Source organism: Corvus hawaiiensis, chromosome 11 (genome assembly GCF_020740725.1).
Source record: "Corvus hawaiiensis isolate bCorHaw1 chromosome 11, bCorHaw1.pri.cur, whole genome shotgun sequence".
NCBI lineage: Eukaryota > Metazoa > Chordata > Aves > Passeriformes > Corvidae > Corvus > Corvus hawaiiensis.
Window position 1 is genome coordinate 12,236,491 of NC_063223.1, and position 15,509 is coordinate 12,251,999.

Sequence of the window (15,509 nt, forward strand, 5' to 3'; positions counted from 1 at the left end):
CAACATAATGCTAGATGATGCTGACTGCATCTCAATCTTTGCAGTGACTGATCCAAAAATAGTCCTGAACCTTCTAGCTAAATGGTCACCAGAGTTTCAAGAAACTGAATGTAGAGCATAAGCTAATACCCAGAGGGTTAAAACTGCAAGTCCTAAGCAGAGTAAAGAAGAGAGGGCAAAATCAGGTAATCCGTTTAGGCTGTCTTGTAAAGGAGGGGAAAACAGAAGCTGGTAGAAAGAAAAACACTTAAGCTTCATTCTTTAATTGACAGTAGTTGAAGTAGTTCAACAAATACTCCAGAGCTCAGTAACTCAACTGGCTTCATAAAGCACTGAGACACATATGACACTGAGGTCTTAGTAACAAGGACAAATGAAGAGCAGTCATTATTTTAATCATATATATTAAAACCAGCAAGAGTTTCCATGCATTTTTACCCTCTCAAGCCACTTGCACACTATGGAGATGGTGCATAGGGATGCCACAGGACTGTCCTTTTTCCTCTGAGCCACCTGCTAGCAGCCACTGCCAGCTACAGGACTGGGGTCAAGTGGAACTGAGCAAACCTTAAGGCACCTCTTGTGTGTCTAGAAACAAATGCAGCTCACAGTTCAAGTCTACTTTTTTTGTCAAATAACCTTCCTATTCAATGGCCATACCTACCACTATTGAAGAAGTCAGAGATAAATACAATGTCCATCCATCCCTAGTAAGGGGATGTGGGTAGAAACAAGGCAGCACTGCTAGGGGCTCCCAACGTTAAACTTGTGAACTACTTTGATGTCCAAGCTTGAAATAGCTTTGATGCAATCAAACAATAACTGCCCTCACAAAGAGCAGCCACAACCAGTTCTACATCCCTTACATCAAACACCCCACTCCCAAGTGCCATGAATCAGTCACCTCTCAGAACTGGATTGCATTATCTTACTGGAAGCTATCAGAAGCAGATGGAAGGTTCAAGGGGCAATTCCTGTGATACCCTTTTGAATAGGGTACCACCTACCACTACCTCCTTGTGGTGCATTGTAAGGTTTGAATTTATTACAAGGCTGGTCCCACAATCAGAAATTCCCCAGGCAAACCAAAAGAGGGACAAAATAAAGAGGAAAAAACCCCACCACCACCACAGAGGGTTGTAATTTCTACTCACCTTCATCCTCAGAGACTTTCTTGAGCCCTCTCGAAAAGCCTGTCCCCCAGACAAGGAGAGAAAGAAAAAACAAGGTATTGTAAATTTCCTCAGAATTAGGATCCCAGAACCACACTAAATCTTACTCCAATCCTTAATAAAAGATGACAAGAAATACAGGAAAACCTACACAAGAAACAATGGACCTGAACAAAAAGAGACTCTGCAATGCAAATCCAGTGGAAACTGCTGAAAAGCTTGATGGCCAGGATTTCTGAACTGAAAAAGCCTGCCTCACACTTAGTACAAATGTCAAGATCAAAACCAGAACTGTCCCAACTAACCCCACTTGCTTTGATACAAGAAAGGTCCAGCAACAGAATCAAGCTGGTTCACAACAAAAAAATAACCCCTCCAGACCTCACACACCTCCTGCCCCCAGTGTTTTATTTCATCAGTGCCTACCAGAAGAACTTCAAGGGAAACCTAACCTGTGGAAAATCATGGTAAAGCTGGCAGATGATGGGAAAGAACCAGCTGCTCACACACTTGCATTCCAATATAAGCAATCCAAATTTATTTCAGTCCCCAAACCCTCACAAACAAGACAGTAAAGTCATCCCTCAACAAATGTTCATCACTACCTACATAGTTTTCCAAACAGGCAGTATCTCTGTCCCCGAAGAACAGTGCCAAGAAGCTCTGCAGCCCAAATTCCTCAACAAAGCCTGCTAAAAAATACCATGCTCCCTACATTTTTCATTGTGTTCACACACAGACTGACCCTTTTCGACAAACAGACAGACTCCAAAAGCTATTTCCCCAAATCCTAATATAGCAAAAGGAAAAAATACGTAATTGAGTCCAAGTGCTGAGCATGAATGCACAGCATTGGGAAATAAGGGTGGAGTTCCAGCAAGGTAATTTTTAAACCAACAGCCACGTACTCGAGCAGGTCACAAATACAAGGCGTCCTATTATTACACCAGAAAGAGCAATTCCTGACAGGACAAAAGTTTCTTGTCTACTGCCAGCTTGTCAACCTGCTCCTAACAACACTGCACAGCATTTGGTAGGAACTGCAGCAACCTCATCTCACTCCACATACCTTGATCTTTTTGGCCTTTGGAGCAGTGCGAGCCTTTTCTGTACTCCTCTTCCTCTTCTTGGGTTTGCTCCTGCGGACACGGTTGACGGTCAGTGTGATGCTGGTCGGCGTGTGCTGCGTGGCCGTGTACAGCACTGTGGAGGGAGAGAGTTCTTCATCCCAGCTCTCAGTGGCACTGCTGTCCCCGCCTAGAGAGACAAGCACTTCGTTAGCAACAGCTTCTCATCCCTGAGAGCACGCACAGCTTACCCTTATGTCCATTTTCATCAAGACAACTTGCTGCCCCTGCATAACTCTTCCCTGAGAGAACTATATCACCTCTGTTTTCCCACCTGAACTGGGAACAAGTGTTCCAAACTTCTGGTATGTCACAGAACTGCATTAATGAAAATTTTCCTTTTCTGTTCACAAGATAATCTGATTTTCCCTAGAGCTAACTGAGGTGAAGTGTAAGGAGAGGAGAAAATCCCAGTGTGGTTGGGAGGCAAAGAACATTAGTGGGCAGTGATCACAGTTAGATGATTACAGCATCCAAAAGACAAAGGTCTTGAAGAAAGAAAACAAAAGTCACCATTATCAGAATTACAACCTCAGACTCACCTGACACGTTGTCCTGCTTCCGGCGGCGGAGTCTGATCACCTTCCCCCTGCTCATTCCTCTGCCAAAGGAGAATGTACAATTGAAGCTGGTTTGTAGGAGTAAAGTCACTTGAAATTCAACAGGGTGTCACAAGATGCGTGCCCTCAGTGGGGCCCAGGATGATAAGAACACCGATTTAACATCCTCATCTCCACTCCTGGTGCCACCAACACTTGTCAGGCTGACAACGCAAAGGAGGAGGGTCAATACTGGGTAAAGCACTGGAAAGAACGCTCCAGTTAGCAAAAGGAAGTCTGTCCCACAGCCCAAAGGTGACACAGTTTGGTATGAGCAGTCAACACAAGGAGCAGCCCAGATCTGCACTGCACCAAAGCTTACCTGCACTTTTCACACTTGAGGAGGAAACCATCTTGAGAGACACTGCAGTGGCACCAAGTGGGAATTGATTCTCCTTCTGAGGAGCTCTCACTATCCCCGGAGTTCTCCTCATCAGGTGAGTGCAGGCCATTCAGTTCTGCACGAGGTATAATGGTCTGGACAGGAGGAGAGGCTGGCGGCGTTGGAGGAGGAGGGGCTCCATAATTATGATCCTGAAAATGAGTATTTGCAGTACTACTTTTAATGTGAAGATATGATGCCTAGAAACTGAAGTTCCAAATCCACAGTTCCCAGGTTAATATTTAACTGGTGTAAAACAATAGACTGAATTCCTCAACCTACCAAGAAGGTACAGTAATAGCTCTGAAACATGTAGATTATTTCCTTCAGCACCAATGAATTAAACTCAAAACTTATGAAAACAACCAGGCTATTTCGACATTAACTGTTGTACTGTTAATAATCTGAGATGACATCAGTGTTTAAACAATGAAACCAGCTGCCCTGAGATGCAGAGTTTCTGTCTGTTGAGATATTCAAAACTCAACTGGACATGGTCTTGGGCAACCTGCTCAAGCAGAGTCAGCTTGAACAGGGAGGTTGGATTATGCGATCTCAAGGGGCCCCTTCCAACCTCAGTGATTCTGTGACACCCTGTTCATCCCACAGCTTCAAGCTATGCTCCCACTCTTCCTGACTGCTCCTTGATTCTCATTGTTTTAAGTTACCACTATGAAAATCTACGCAGTTGAAACAAGTACAAATAGTGCACAATAAACCAAATGGGGCATAAAATTACCACCAGGAAAATATTATATATTCATATATATTCACACTTCATTCATATACTTCATTCAGTTAAAAATCTATCGCCTAGAACACTAATAAAGCTTGCTGTAGAGTATGCAAGACTTCACAAACAATAAACACAGAAATGAAAAATGTATGGCAGAACTCAGCTCTAACTTAGTGTTCCCTAGTAAATAAGCCAAAACTCCTAAGGCTTAACAGGCAAAGAACTATGGAACAAGAAGAAAAGAGTAAAAGTAGACAGTAAAGAGCTGATTCACTGCAGAGAGAGTACTCACTGCGTAAGGCAGCCCGCGATAGCTGTGTTTCTGGGTGGCCCCATAGCCGTGGCTGGAGTACACATTCTTCTCACTGACAGCTGGACTAGCTTCCACAGACTCTGGGCTGCAGAAAGGGCCAGAAGTAAAACCCATCAATACATCATCATTTTTTTTAGTGCCAGTATTTCACTGCTCTTTTCTATTGAACACATGAGGCTCAAAATGAAGAAACTTCATGAAATCAAGGTGGTGTCATGTGTTTCACCAAGCATCATGTGTGCAGAAGCTGTACAGGATGAACCTGCTTTCAGAGCGAAGGAACTGAGTAAGGGCCACCCTATATAGCTCATTAAACTGGGTCTCAATCTGGGAAGTTAAAAAGGTAATTAGCATGTAAGAAGCTCAGTTTCCTTATTGTTGAGGAAATTGGGTCTAGTTCAGCATTCGCATCTGAACCCAGCTAGCCTAATCTCAAAGCCACTGAACAGTACTGCCATTTTATCTCTGCAACAGCTTATTTCAACTGCAGCTAAGCAGCTTTCCTGCACCTGCACTTGTTTCTCTCTCCCTCAGATACCAATTGTTACTGAGTCCAACATCCTGTGATAAAACCTGCATGAAACCTGCAGCTATCCTGACAGCAACTACCAGGAATTGGAGATTCCTGTTACAAAGTGGCAACAAAATCCATGACCTGGACAGACAGTGGCCACAGACAGATCAGATTCACCCTGCGCTTTCCATACAGCAACCTGCAATGAGCAGAACAGGAAATCTGCTGCTGAGGTACAATGCACTCTTCCACCACAGGGGGGTGAAAAAAAACAGCTAAAAATCAAAGGTATATCCTCAGCAGAAAGCTGCAGAAACCCTACTCAGAGAAGGGACAGCTGCAATTCAATGCAGGGGATATTAGGTAATGAGCCTAGAGACAGAACACCAGCAAGGAAACACGCTGTCTTCTGTTACAAGTAGAAGATACAAGTCAGATAACCTCTGCACAGATCAGAAGTAGGGCCTGTTATCAGAATACGGCAGATTACTGAATCACCTCTGCAGATGAAATCTTCATCAACATTACAGCATGGAGCTGAGCAAGCAGGGAAGAAAAATACAGAAAAAGAAAACTTTACCTTGGACCTCTGCTGCGCTGGTGAGATCTCACAGGATTTTCAGTGAGTTCTACATGGTCAGCATGAATCAGGCACCATCAAACAATGGCCAGCAATCACGCGTGGGGCAGTGCTTAGGCACCACCCAAGAACAGTAACCCCTTGCCCTTTGGACTTCCTATTAGCTCTTGAAATCTCTGCTGCTCTGAAGTTTGCCCCACCCTGCCACTCAACCTCATCTATTCTCCAAGGCACCAACTCTGAGCTTCTGGCTTATTCTGGAGTAAAGTGGATCTGTCTTTGCAACATAAAGGAGCAATAATTCATTGTACAAAGAACTGCAAAAAGTAGAAGACCTTACACCTATGCAAACGACACTTCCGTAGCTCAGGATTTAGGTGCACAACATGATAAATTCCGTTGGTTTTCAATGTGACTACAGCCAGCTAAACTGTCAGAAGCAGGAGATATAAGTGATTTCTCTCAAAGGATATACTTCTTAGTAAAAGGTTACCATGTAGAATTTGCCACATAATCCAGCCTTTGCAACACTCCTTTAGGACTTTCAGATTGGTACAGCGTCAAATCCATTCAGGTTTAATAATATTCTCAGAAACAATATTAGAAGCAAAAGAGCCTAAACAGTCTAAGCAGCAGATACATCCTCTGTCCAAGTCACCCACATTCCTAACCACAGTCAGTCTGGAATACCAGCAGTGCTGCCGCAAGCATTAGCAATAAAACTTCAGGATTGTTGGTGCAACCGTGTCCAGGGACAACAACGCTGGGGCCCATGCTTCCTCAGCAGCAGCATGCCAAGGAGCTTCCACAACTTCCAATATGCAGTCAGACTAACACAGCAAAACTACTCTGCAGCCTCCATGTCACCCTCAGATGAACAGCAACACACTACACCATTTTCACCTCCTCTCTGTATCAGAGGCTGGGGAAGATGCTAAAGCTCAGCCTGTAAAGAGGAACAGCTAGTTTTCCTTTTGCCTTCCCCACCACCTTTGTGATGCACATCTTGGAAATCAATCCCTTATAAGAGGTACAAAGCTCAGGTACCCCAGACTTTAAGCATCAAACCAGAGAGTTTCAAAGCCAAAGTGAAGGATAGCCTTAACTTTGAACAGACCCATGAAGGACACTTCAGCAGTAACAGTGCATTGATGCAAAGCCTGGAGAATAGAGTCCTGGCAGTCCCAATTTTTAGGGAACAGGCAGAGAAACCAATTCAGAAATCTTCAAAAGCCTTTTTTCAAAGCACTAGAGCCTAGCCTCAAGATGGACCTACAAATTTCTTACAAGGGAGAAGGAAAATGCTTTGCAGAAGGTTTACAGTCAGTCTTTTTGATATTTAAACGCTACAAGGAACACATGCGCAGATACATCTGGCTCCTCTCTCTACCATGCTCAGCTTTGAAAGCAAAGTACATGAGCAAACTATTTAGCACTCTTCCTCCTGTCATAAACAGTTTAAAATTCCTGCATGTTGAGTCTTCAAAGTGCTGCTGTGGGAGAAGCAGGGTGACAAGCAATACTGAATGTTAGATCTTGAAAAGTGAAGGATCGCGTAACCACTACAGATGAGCGACTTACTAGATTCTGATTCCCCATTTAAAAACATGTAAAAATGTGGGCTTTAGGATGGAATGAAGCATCATGAAGAAGAATGCCTAGAATGGGGCCAGTGCCAAGACAGACAAAAAAGAGCTTTAGCAGTCTTGCAGAGAGTGCGACTGTGTAGTCAAACTCTATGCATAGTCAAATCAGGGTGAGATGGAAGGGAAAAACAATGATTCATACCTTAGCCCACTGCTCTTACAGCTCAAAATTAATAGAGTCTGGAGCAATTTCTGTTCTACACTGATCCATCTGACATGCAGGTATTCGCACAGTAGGTACCTTTAAATAATACATGGGAGAAATCTATCTCCAAAATGTCATTTGTAAATTTTTGTAAAGACATACTACAGCCCGTGCTTCAAAGAAGGATGCAGGCAAGCAGGAGGTAGAAGCACACAGAAATAACTTCAGCCCTCACTCTTGTCCCTGACAAAAACAGTCTTATCCTAGGTTTTAAGAAGAGATCACAATGCAGTATTTCCTGATTTTGAAATGCTCCTGACTCCGCAGAAGCAGAGTCTTTTAAAAGAAATGTAAGTCCCCTCCAACAGGCCTCAGAGATACGGCTGCAGTGAGAGCCCTGCACATGGTCCTGTGGTGGGGACTCTGAAGGATGCTCTCTGAGGCGTGCTCCTTGGAGTCTGCTCAGGGGCAGAAACAAAATAAAGGTGCCTACACAGGCTGGTGCTGTCTCACATCTCCGTCAATCTCCAAAGGTGTCCACAAATCAGTCATAGAAGACTGGTACCAAGTCTGAGCTAACAGGCTCTACTGAGAGGAAGGTTCAGCATGCTGATCCCTCACATTACAGCTGTTGGAAAAGGAGCTGGCTTGTACCTTGCCAACATCAAGCCTGGGTACAGCAAACGCACAACTGCCTGCACTTGAGTATAGACTTACTAGTCAAGCTGATATAAAACCCATGGTTGAGTGTCTCATACTGTTGGAATTCTCCTTTTCCCCATATCCTCTGTCAAACTTACCAATTTCCATAACGCTGCATTTGTTAACACCCATCTCTCAGCCAGTGGTCCACAGCCAGTGGACCAGCAGCCCCTTTCTCCAGAGTGGAGAAAGCACTAGCACCAATCCTACAGCCCGACTCCAGGTCAGCCCTCTGGCACCCTCCCGTTTCTCCTTTCTCCTCATCCGTGGGGTAACACTCACTCCGATCCTGCAGCCATGTCGGAGTAGGACGTATCTGGTGTGGTGACTCCCAGAGGGATTGCAATGCTCATGACGCCCGTCGGGGATCACGGAGTCCAGAGGGCAGCGACTGGCCGCTCCGAGGGCGGAGAGGAGCCGCAGAGCCTCGGCCAACACGTCACGGACATGGGGAAACCTACCAGGGTAGAAACAAAGCATTGCATCTCTGTTATGGGATGAGGTCTCCCTCTATGCCTCTGAAGAAGGCTTTCACAGCAAAGAAAAGCATAAATAGATTTCCATCAGTGACATGCCACATCACTTTTACTTCATTTTTACATGTAGGGCCAGGGAAGAGGTAGATAGATGGTAGTAGTTTGGTGGGGGGTTGGAGTTTTTTTACAGTGGACTGACATGCAATGAGCTGCTTTGCCTTAAGGCTGATAATGGTAGTTCCCCCCTCCCCCAAGTAAACTGAGGACTAATTATCAGATAAGTAATCTATTAGCTCCTTCTGCATATAAGCAGCAGCTGCCACCTATCACCCACAGCCCTCCACCAGCATTTCCTAACTCTTTCCCCAAACAAGCTGCAGGCAAAACCCCACCTCTGAGGACAACTAGACAATGCCAGGGTGGACCCAGCTGAGACCTCTCCCTGGAGATCAGTTTCTATGTGCACTCGTTGGGCCTACAGCACAGGTGACCGGCAGAGCAGCTGTTCCCACACCACCGATGGCTGCCCTGGGCCACGAGGCCCATCCTGGACTCTGCACCGGTGGCTCAGTGAGCCCTGACACAGCGAGCCTCGACTGTCCCTGACACCTCCCCAGGGCAGAGCCACGTCAGACGTCTGGGCGCTGGGAATGCGGCGGGACCATTGGCTGTGCGTGGGGAGCCGGGGTGAGTCACGGCGGCACCGGGGCGCAGCCGCCGGCCGTGCCGGGGAAGCCCGGGCTCCACCTTCGCTGCTGACCACAGCGCTTTGCTACGGCCGTGAGAGAAATCGCCGATAAATGCAGACTTCCAAGGGTCGGATGGCGGCCGAAGGTGAAACGGGATCAGCTCCTCGTTATGTAAATAACCTCAATAACACAGATGAGCATAAAGGAGCTATTATTTTACACAGCTCAAGAGAACCCCCCCCCACAACACGGAGAGAGGCTGCATTTCTGCACGGAGCAAAGGCAGCTCCAAAAACAAAGAAAAATGGTGACAACCACCCTCTCTGCACGTTAAACTTTAAGGGCAGCCTTGAATACTTTCCACTGCCTTTCCCCGGCTCCGGCAGCGCAGACAAGCCAGCCTGCTGTCACATGCTCCCCGGCATCTCGGGGCTCTGCCAGCAAACCCTCCTGGGCTAGAGAGAGGCCGTCAGCCAAGTTTTCCTGTGGGTAGTGAATTTCTCACAGGGAACTGCCTTTGGACACCACGGTCCAACCATTGTTTAATGCACAAAACCCCCAGAAACACAAAAACACACACTCACTATAAGGGCAAATGAAGAAGAGTGAGAGTCAGAAAGTTTAAATGCTACATGCTATATTGCCTTTTCCTGTCTTAAAAGGCAGGCCACTTCTCTCGGCACAAGAAAATACTTTCCTTCTTCAGCATACATCCCTATGAGAAATCTTTCAGGCAGTATGACAGGTATACAGCGAATTACAGAAGTAGCACATAAAGATTTCTAAGTGGTCTGTGGCAATTCCCTGTTATGCCCCAAAGCAATGGTCTCGCAGGGAGGTGGGAGATGAAAAAGGAAACAGGCAGGACTAAGCTCACAAGCAGTTCCAACCCAAGACAGCCCAGTGTCCTTGAGTGTGTTTTCTGGAAAAAAAAAATTAAAAGAAAAATAAAAGGACCTTTCAGAAGTGTCTTATTTACCCTTTCTGATGCTTGTGACAAGAGTTGTGATTTCTACACTGACACGAGATGAGACAAACTGCTGCTAAAATACAGCTAAAAGCTACAGACATCCATCCCTGCTTCAACCAAGTCACGTTAAACTCTAGCACAAGGTTAAAAGAAGTAAGGCAAGTTCCTCAGTGTCTGAAGCACCCTTCCCTTTAAGGGACATGGAAAACTATTCCTCCCCCCACACCCAGTAATCTTTCTAAATACTTGTTTAGATGTTTTTCCCTCTATCGATCTCTTGCCTTTGCCATGACCATACCCAGCTGGCAGCAGCCCGACATTTCATCAGAATAAATTCCAGCCTCCTGCCTGCCTGTGACTCAGCAGAACTGGAGGATTTCAGGTGCAGCTTCTGGACTAAAGAGTCACAGGATACCTGGTTAATCCAGGAGTAACTGGGACAAGTTTTCACCCACTTCTCATAGGAAACCCTCTTTCTATCAACACTACAAATGCTGCTGCACTGGAATGGTCTGATAACTGCCATTTTTGGGAAGGAGATTACTGGAGAAACATGAAATACCAAAACCCGAAAGGTTAAACAAGGCAAATTCCAGTTCAGTCACTTTTGTGTTGACCCAGCAATACTTGCCCAACCATCACCCATGCTCAGATTTTACTGTTTGGTGCTGCTATTTTATGTGTACTTTTGACTCTGACCATGTGACAATTCAAAATGAATTGGTGAGACCAACTTCAAGTGCTGTCCAAGACCACATCACCTTCAAGCTACATTACAGTATGGTCTTCATGAAACTTGGCCTATTAACATGCAAAACATCAGCCAGAAAATGCTGGGGTTGAGATCTAAATGTTCACCTATCAAACTGGTCAATTTCCTGTATATTCAATCCCCAAGGTCCTTCCTACCTCTCCGCCCAAAAATACAGCTGTACAGGAAAAAAAGGTCACACCCAGTTCTCTCTGCTGCCACTGGACTAAGTTTTAGTAAAAGTCAAAGTCTTAATTCAAATCCAATGAGCATCAGACCACAGCACAAACCTGTCTCCCTTACAACACAATTCTTCTTGAAATCAAATGGAAATGGTAATTTTGATGGCCTAACAGGTAGATAATACTTAGCTGGTTTCGAAAATGTAGCATTTAAAGACATTTTTTCCCCCACATTTGGCACCTACATACCTGCTTCCTTAACCAGTCATAGCAGTATAAAGATACCTGGTCTTCCCCAACATCATCAGAACAGCCCAGATGAGCATCCACCCACACAGCCACCCCAGCTGGGATCTCTGGTTCTCACTCAGTGCAGGTCATACGCCAAGGGACTGACCCATCGTGAGTGGCTGCCTTGGCTACACTGTGAATATATGCTATTCAGTTATTTCAGGTAACATCCTGTATTGACAGAAAGGACTGTAATAAATCTAAGCTGGCCAAGAGAAGGTTAAGCAACACCTGCTGCTGTAACAGTGAATTAAATTTTCAGAACTCTGTTTAGGATGCAATGGCTGCAGCGCTGCATTGGCTCACTTCCACAGCCACTGCCATCCATGTACAAATAAAGCAGATGCAGAAAATTTACTGCTGCAAACTCTCTTTATTACTTGCGGTGTTAGAAGTCTGTACTAACAGGGACAATCAAGCATGGTGAGTCAAAGAGCTCACTAGAGTTTCCTCCTTCAAGATGTGGTTGTTCCTGTTTTCACTCGTGTCCCAGTCATACAGACACCTCTGGGCACCCATGGTGTGCAACACTTGGTGACAGACTCTACAAAGTATTTGTGAGCGTCATGAAAAATTCACCCCCAGACAAAAAACTCTGGGCACAGCTTCATAGACTGTATGTGCTACCTAAATTCAGACTCCATCATCCTTTGGTGCTGTTCAGGTGATGCTGTACAATCTCAGGGGGGACAGAACACATCCCTTGCACCCTCCCATGGTCACAGATTCAAGGGCAAAGCAGTTACCAAACAGGGGAAGGACAGAGATTCATGCTGTTCCTCTGCAGGGTCAGTGCACATCTGCGAGTCTGTGTCCACAGAGAGCCTGAAATACTTTACCATTGCGCATCCAGTGTCTTATGCAAGGCCAAGAAAGATAAAAAGGTAACAAGGGTACAAACATATCATGGACAAACTGACAAAAGCTTTTTCTGATTATGCGAAACTTCAACATGTGAGCCAGGGCAGGGAGAATAGGGAAATCACCTCCACGCGCACTGATCGTGACCACTTCTTGTTTGGAGATAGCAAAGGAGAGACAAGCGCTTCCTTTATCTCTCTCCACACTTCCCAGCAACTCCAGTTATTGAAGTCCCAAGCTGGAAAGAGATTCCAGACTTTTGACAACCCAGGATTACTAGTGTCTAAACAATAACCACCATCATCTTCTCTATGCTCAGCAATAGGCCTCTAAGTCACCTACACAGGATGAGCTCCCTGTATAATGAGTTGCACATCTTTAAGCTCCCACACCATTACCAGTCATATCAAATTCAAAGCACTTTTTTCTCCTGCACCTCACACTGCCACAGGCCAGTCCAGAGCTGGTGGAAAACTTGTAATAGCAGCTCTGCCATGCAGCCTTCCTTGGCATCCTCTCCATCAGCCTCATCTGGGACAGGAAGAGCAAGGTCTGATAAGTTCATACTTAACACTACCATCTCCACCAGCGGCAAATCACTTGGCATGTGGAGCAATGTAACAAGTATTATCATCTTAGATTTTCTTCATTCATCTTTCCCTCTGGAAATTTCAGAAAACCATGATCTATGGAACATCTAATGTAAACAGGAACGGTTTCCATTACCATGCTGAAAAATTACCGCTCATCAGCCAGTGCCATTCAAATATGAGCACAGTCCACCTGAGTCCAATCAAGCACTGCCTGTACATCCACAAACCTCATGTCAAGGTCAGATCCTCACAGAAGGGAAAGCACCTTTGGCGCAAACAGAATCAGATAAAGGTTTTTTGTATTTAACAGCTCAAAAAACCACATCAAATTCCCTGAATTTCAGACATGTTGTTCTATAAGGACATCTACACAGACACAGGGGCAGAGCAGACAAATCCTTGAATCATTTAGCTCTGACTTATTGGGAAACAGACTGCTAAAACTACTTGAACTGTGCCTGAGTCTACCAATACAAATGCTTAGCTCTGCTCTGAAAACAAGCTGGATTCACTAAGCAGCAGGGAAACAAATGTGCCAGTTTTAAAGAATGAAATATTGACATAAGTATTCACTATTATCATTAGATCCATACATCATCTGCTAGTGGGCTGACAAAGCAAGACACCAATTCTATCCCATGGGGTCTGGAAGAACTCAGTCCTAGTCTACAACAGAAAGGATCAAAGTAACAGGCAACACTGGTATTCATTACTAGCTATGCATAGCTATGATAACCAAATTATTGACAAGTATAGCACAATGGTTAAAGATTTCTCTGTCTTAGGCCTTTCTCAAAACTGTCCCCTGGTTTATATGTATGCAACTATATGCAAAAAGAAATGCTTGTTATGTACACATTTTGTTCAGAGTTCATTTTGCTCTCTGGGATCTAGAGAACCTTGACAAAACACCGACAAGCTCTTAGAACAAGAATACAGCATTTTAAAATTGTAAAACGTCAAACAGCAACAATCCAGTGAGACCCGTTCCTGCTTACCACACTTGCAAGAGCTGGAGTCAAAGGTCAGGGAATGGCAAGACTGCTGCTTTTAGGATATGGGTGATTTCAAACACTTTTGGTATCCACGGGCCTATGCATCAGTCAAGTTGTTTCATACAAGATATGAAACCATATTAACAATTCCCATTATTCTTGAAGTGCTCTATGAAAGCACTACTAACTACATCAACACATGTTTATGAATACACCTACTTAGCTAAAGTTGGCACAACAAAGCTGTTCAGTGAAGGCTATGTAAACCATGTTTAAAACTGAGGTATAAGCAAGTTAAACTGATTTTGACAAAATTTGGAAACAGACAGAAACTAAGTAAATTTAATTTAAGAAATTAAACTAGGTTTAACAATTTAAAGACAATTTTCACCATATCTATCCACAGGATTTTATCCGATGAAGAAAACATCAATTTTAGTTAAACTACTCTGTGAACTACACCCTAAGGGACTACAAATGATGAGAGAGCAACTGAGAGAAATTAAATCATCAAGCAGAGAAATTACAAAATGCATAGTCTAGTACTCTCAGCAATTGACCCAAGACTGCAGAAATTACTTCGAAAAGCAAAAAGAATAACCTCAAAACTTTGCTGCTGCTTTGGCAGTCAAGACATTACACAAACCAAAACAAAATCCTGTTTTTCTTTTGAAATCATTAAAGATTTCAGATACTACGATAAAAAATAGAAATTTAATAAGAGAGAAGAAAAGGGCAGGTAAGACTTTGCCTCCAGAAATACCTTCTCCTAAACAATTCAGTCACATTCTTGACAGTTCAATACACTCCAGAGGTGGAGATATCAGACAAGGGTTTGTTTGGACTTTCTTAAAACATCAAATTTGCATCACAGACCCTTACTGGAAAGTTTAAATTATATTGATTTTAAATTGGTTGAAGAGTCTTACGTAAACATAATTCCATAAAAATTCCATATTAGAAAGCAGAAGCAAATTACAGAGTAGCAGTGATTCATGGCAGACCAAATTATTCTGAGGTATGTTTATGTAGAGGTGGCAGGCACACACCAGGGAACTTTGCCTGCACCCCAGGCTGATGAGAAGGGACCTGGCAGCATTTGCATGGTCTGCACACACAGTGTGCTGAGCAGGTGACACAGACAATGTTTTAAAGGAATGACAACAATGTAATGGGAGAAGGACTATCCCAACCAAGAACTTCATGTTAAAGTCCTCGTAACTTTAAGGGTCATGAACAGAGGAAGTCTTCAAGAAAACATCACAACACTATGAAAATTTGAAATAATCAAAATAACATTTAAAGAATAACAGAAATAGTGGAGAAACTCAGAAAAATCCCATAGACTCAAAAAGAACCCCTTTTTATGCTAAAAACGTTGCTTTACAGTGGTTCTATCTCACAGCATTACAAGTCACCGGTGAAGGTAACAAATTCTTCAAACACTGAAGCATTTAAAATTTTATTTTTTATTTTGTATATTTTATTATATTTATTATATTTTATTTTTGAAAATACTGTTCTCTACTATTTTCTGGAAAATATACAGCAATACAAGTGAAAAAAGGATTACACATAAGGCACCATGGTTGAAGATACAAAAATTACTAAAGTACATGAAACAGGAAAGAGGAAAAACATCCCTTTTCTCTTTCAGTTCAACAAACTTTTGATTTTGTGACAGTCATGGGGCAAAACTATTCTGCAGCGCAGGGAACACATCCTAATTGCTATGCTGGTCCTATACTGTAAGGTTGCTGGTCTCTTTTCCCATGAGGTGAAGGA

General features: G+C 43.8%; 1 protein-coding gene across 3 annotated transcripts in view; it reads right to left on the minus strand.

Annotated features, from left to right (window-relative positions):
* The window catches only part of SETD5 (SET domain containing 5), a 65,874-nt gene that overhangs the window by 31,605 nt on the left and 18,760 nt on the right, over positions 1–15,509 (minus strand). For 2 of the 3 annotated variants that reach the window (XM_048316203.1, XM_048316204.1), the window contains 6 exons: positions 8,199–8,373; positions 4,309–4,414; positions 3,221–3,432; positions 2,842–2,900; positions 2,242–2,429; positions 1,155–1,193 (listed from right to left, as the gene is read on the minus strand). In XM_048316203.1, the coding sequence (XP_048172160.1) occupies positions 1,155–1,193; positions 2,242–2,429; positions 2,842–2,900; positions 3,221–3,432; positions 4,309–4,414; positions 8,199–8,269 (675 nt within the window). In that variant the 5' untranslated portion in view covers positions 8,270–8,373. Of the gene's footprint in view, positions 1–1,154; positions 1,194–2,241; positions 2,430–2,841; positions 2,901–3,220; positions 3,433–4,308; positions 4,415–8,198; positions 8,374–15,509 lie in introns of those variants that run through there. The other variant, XM_048316205.1, reaches the window with a different exon arrangement.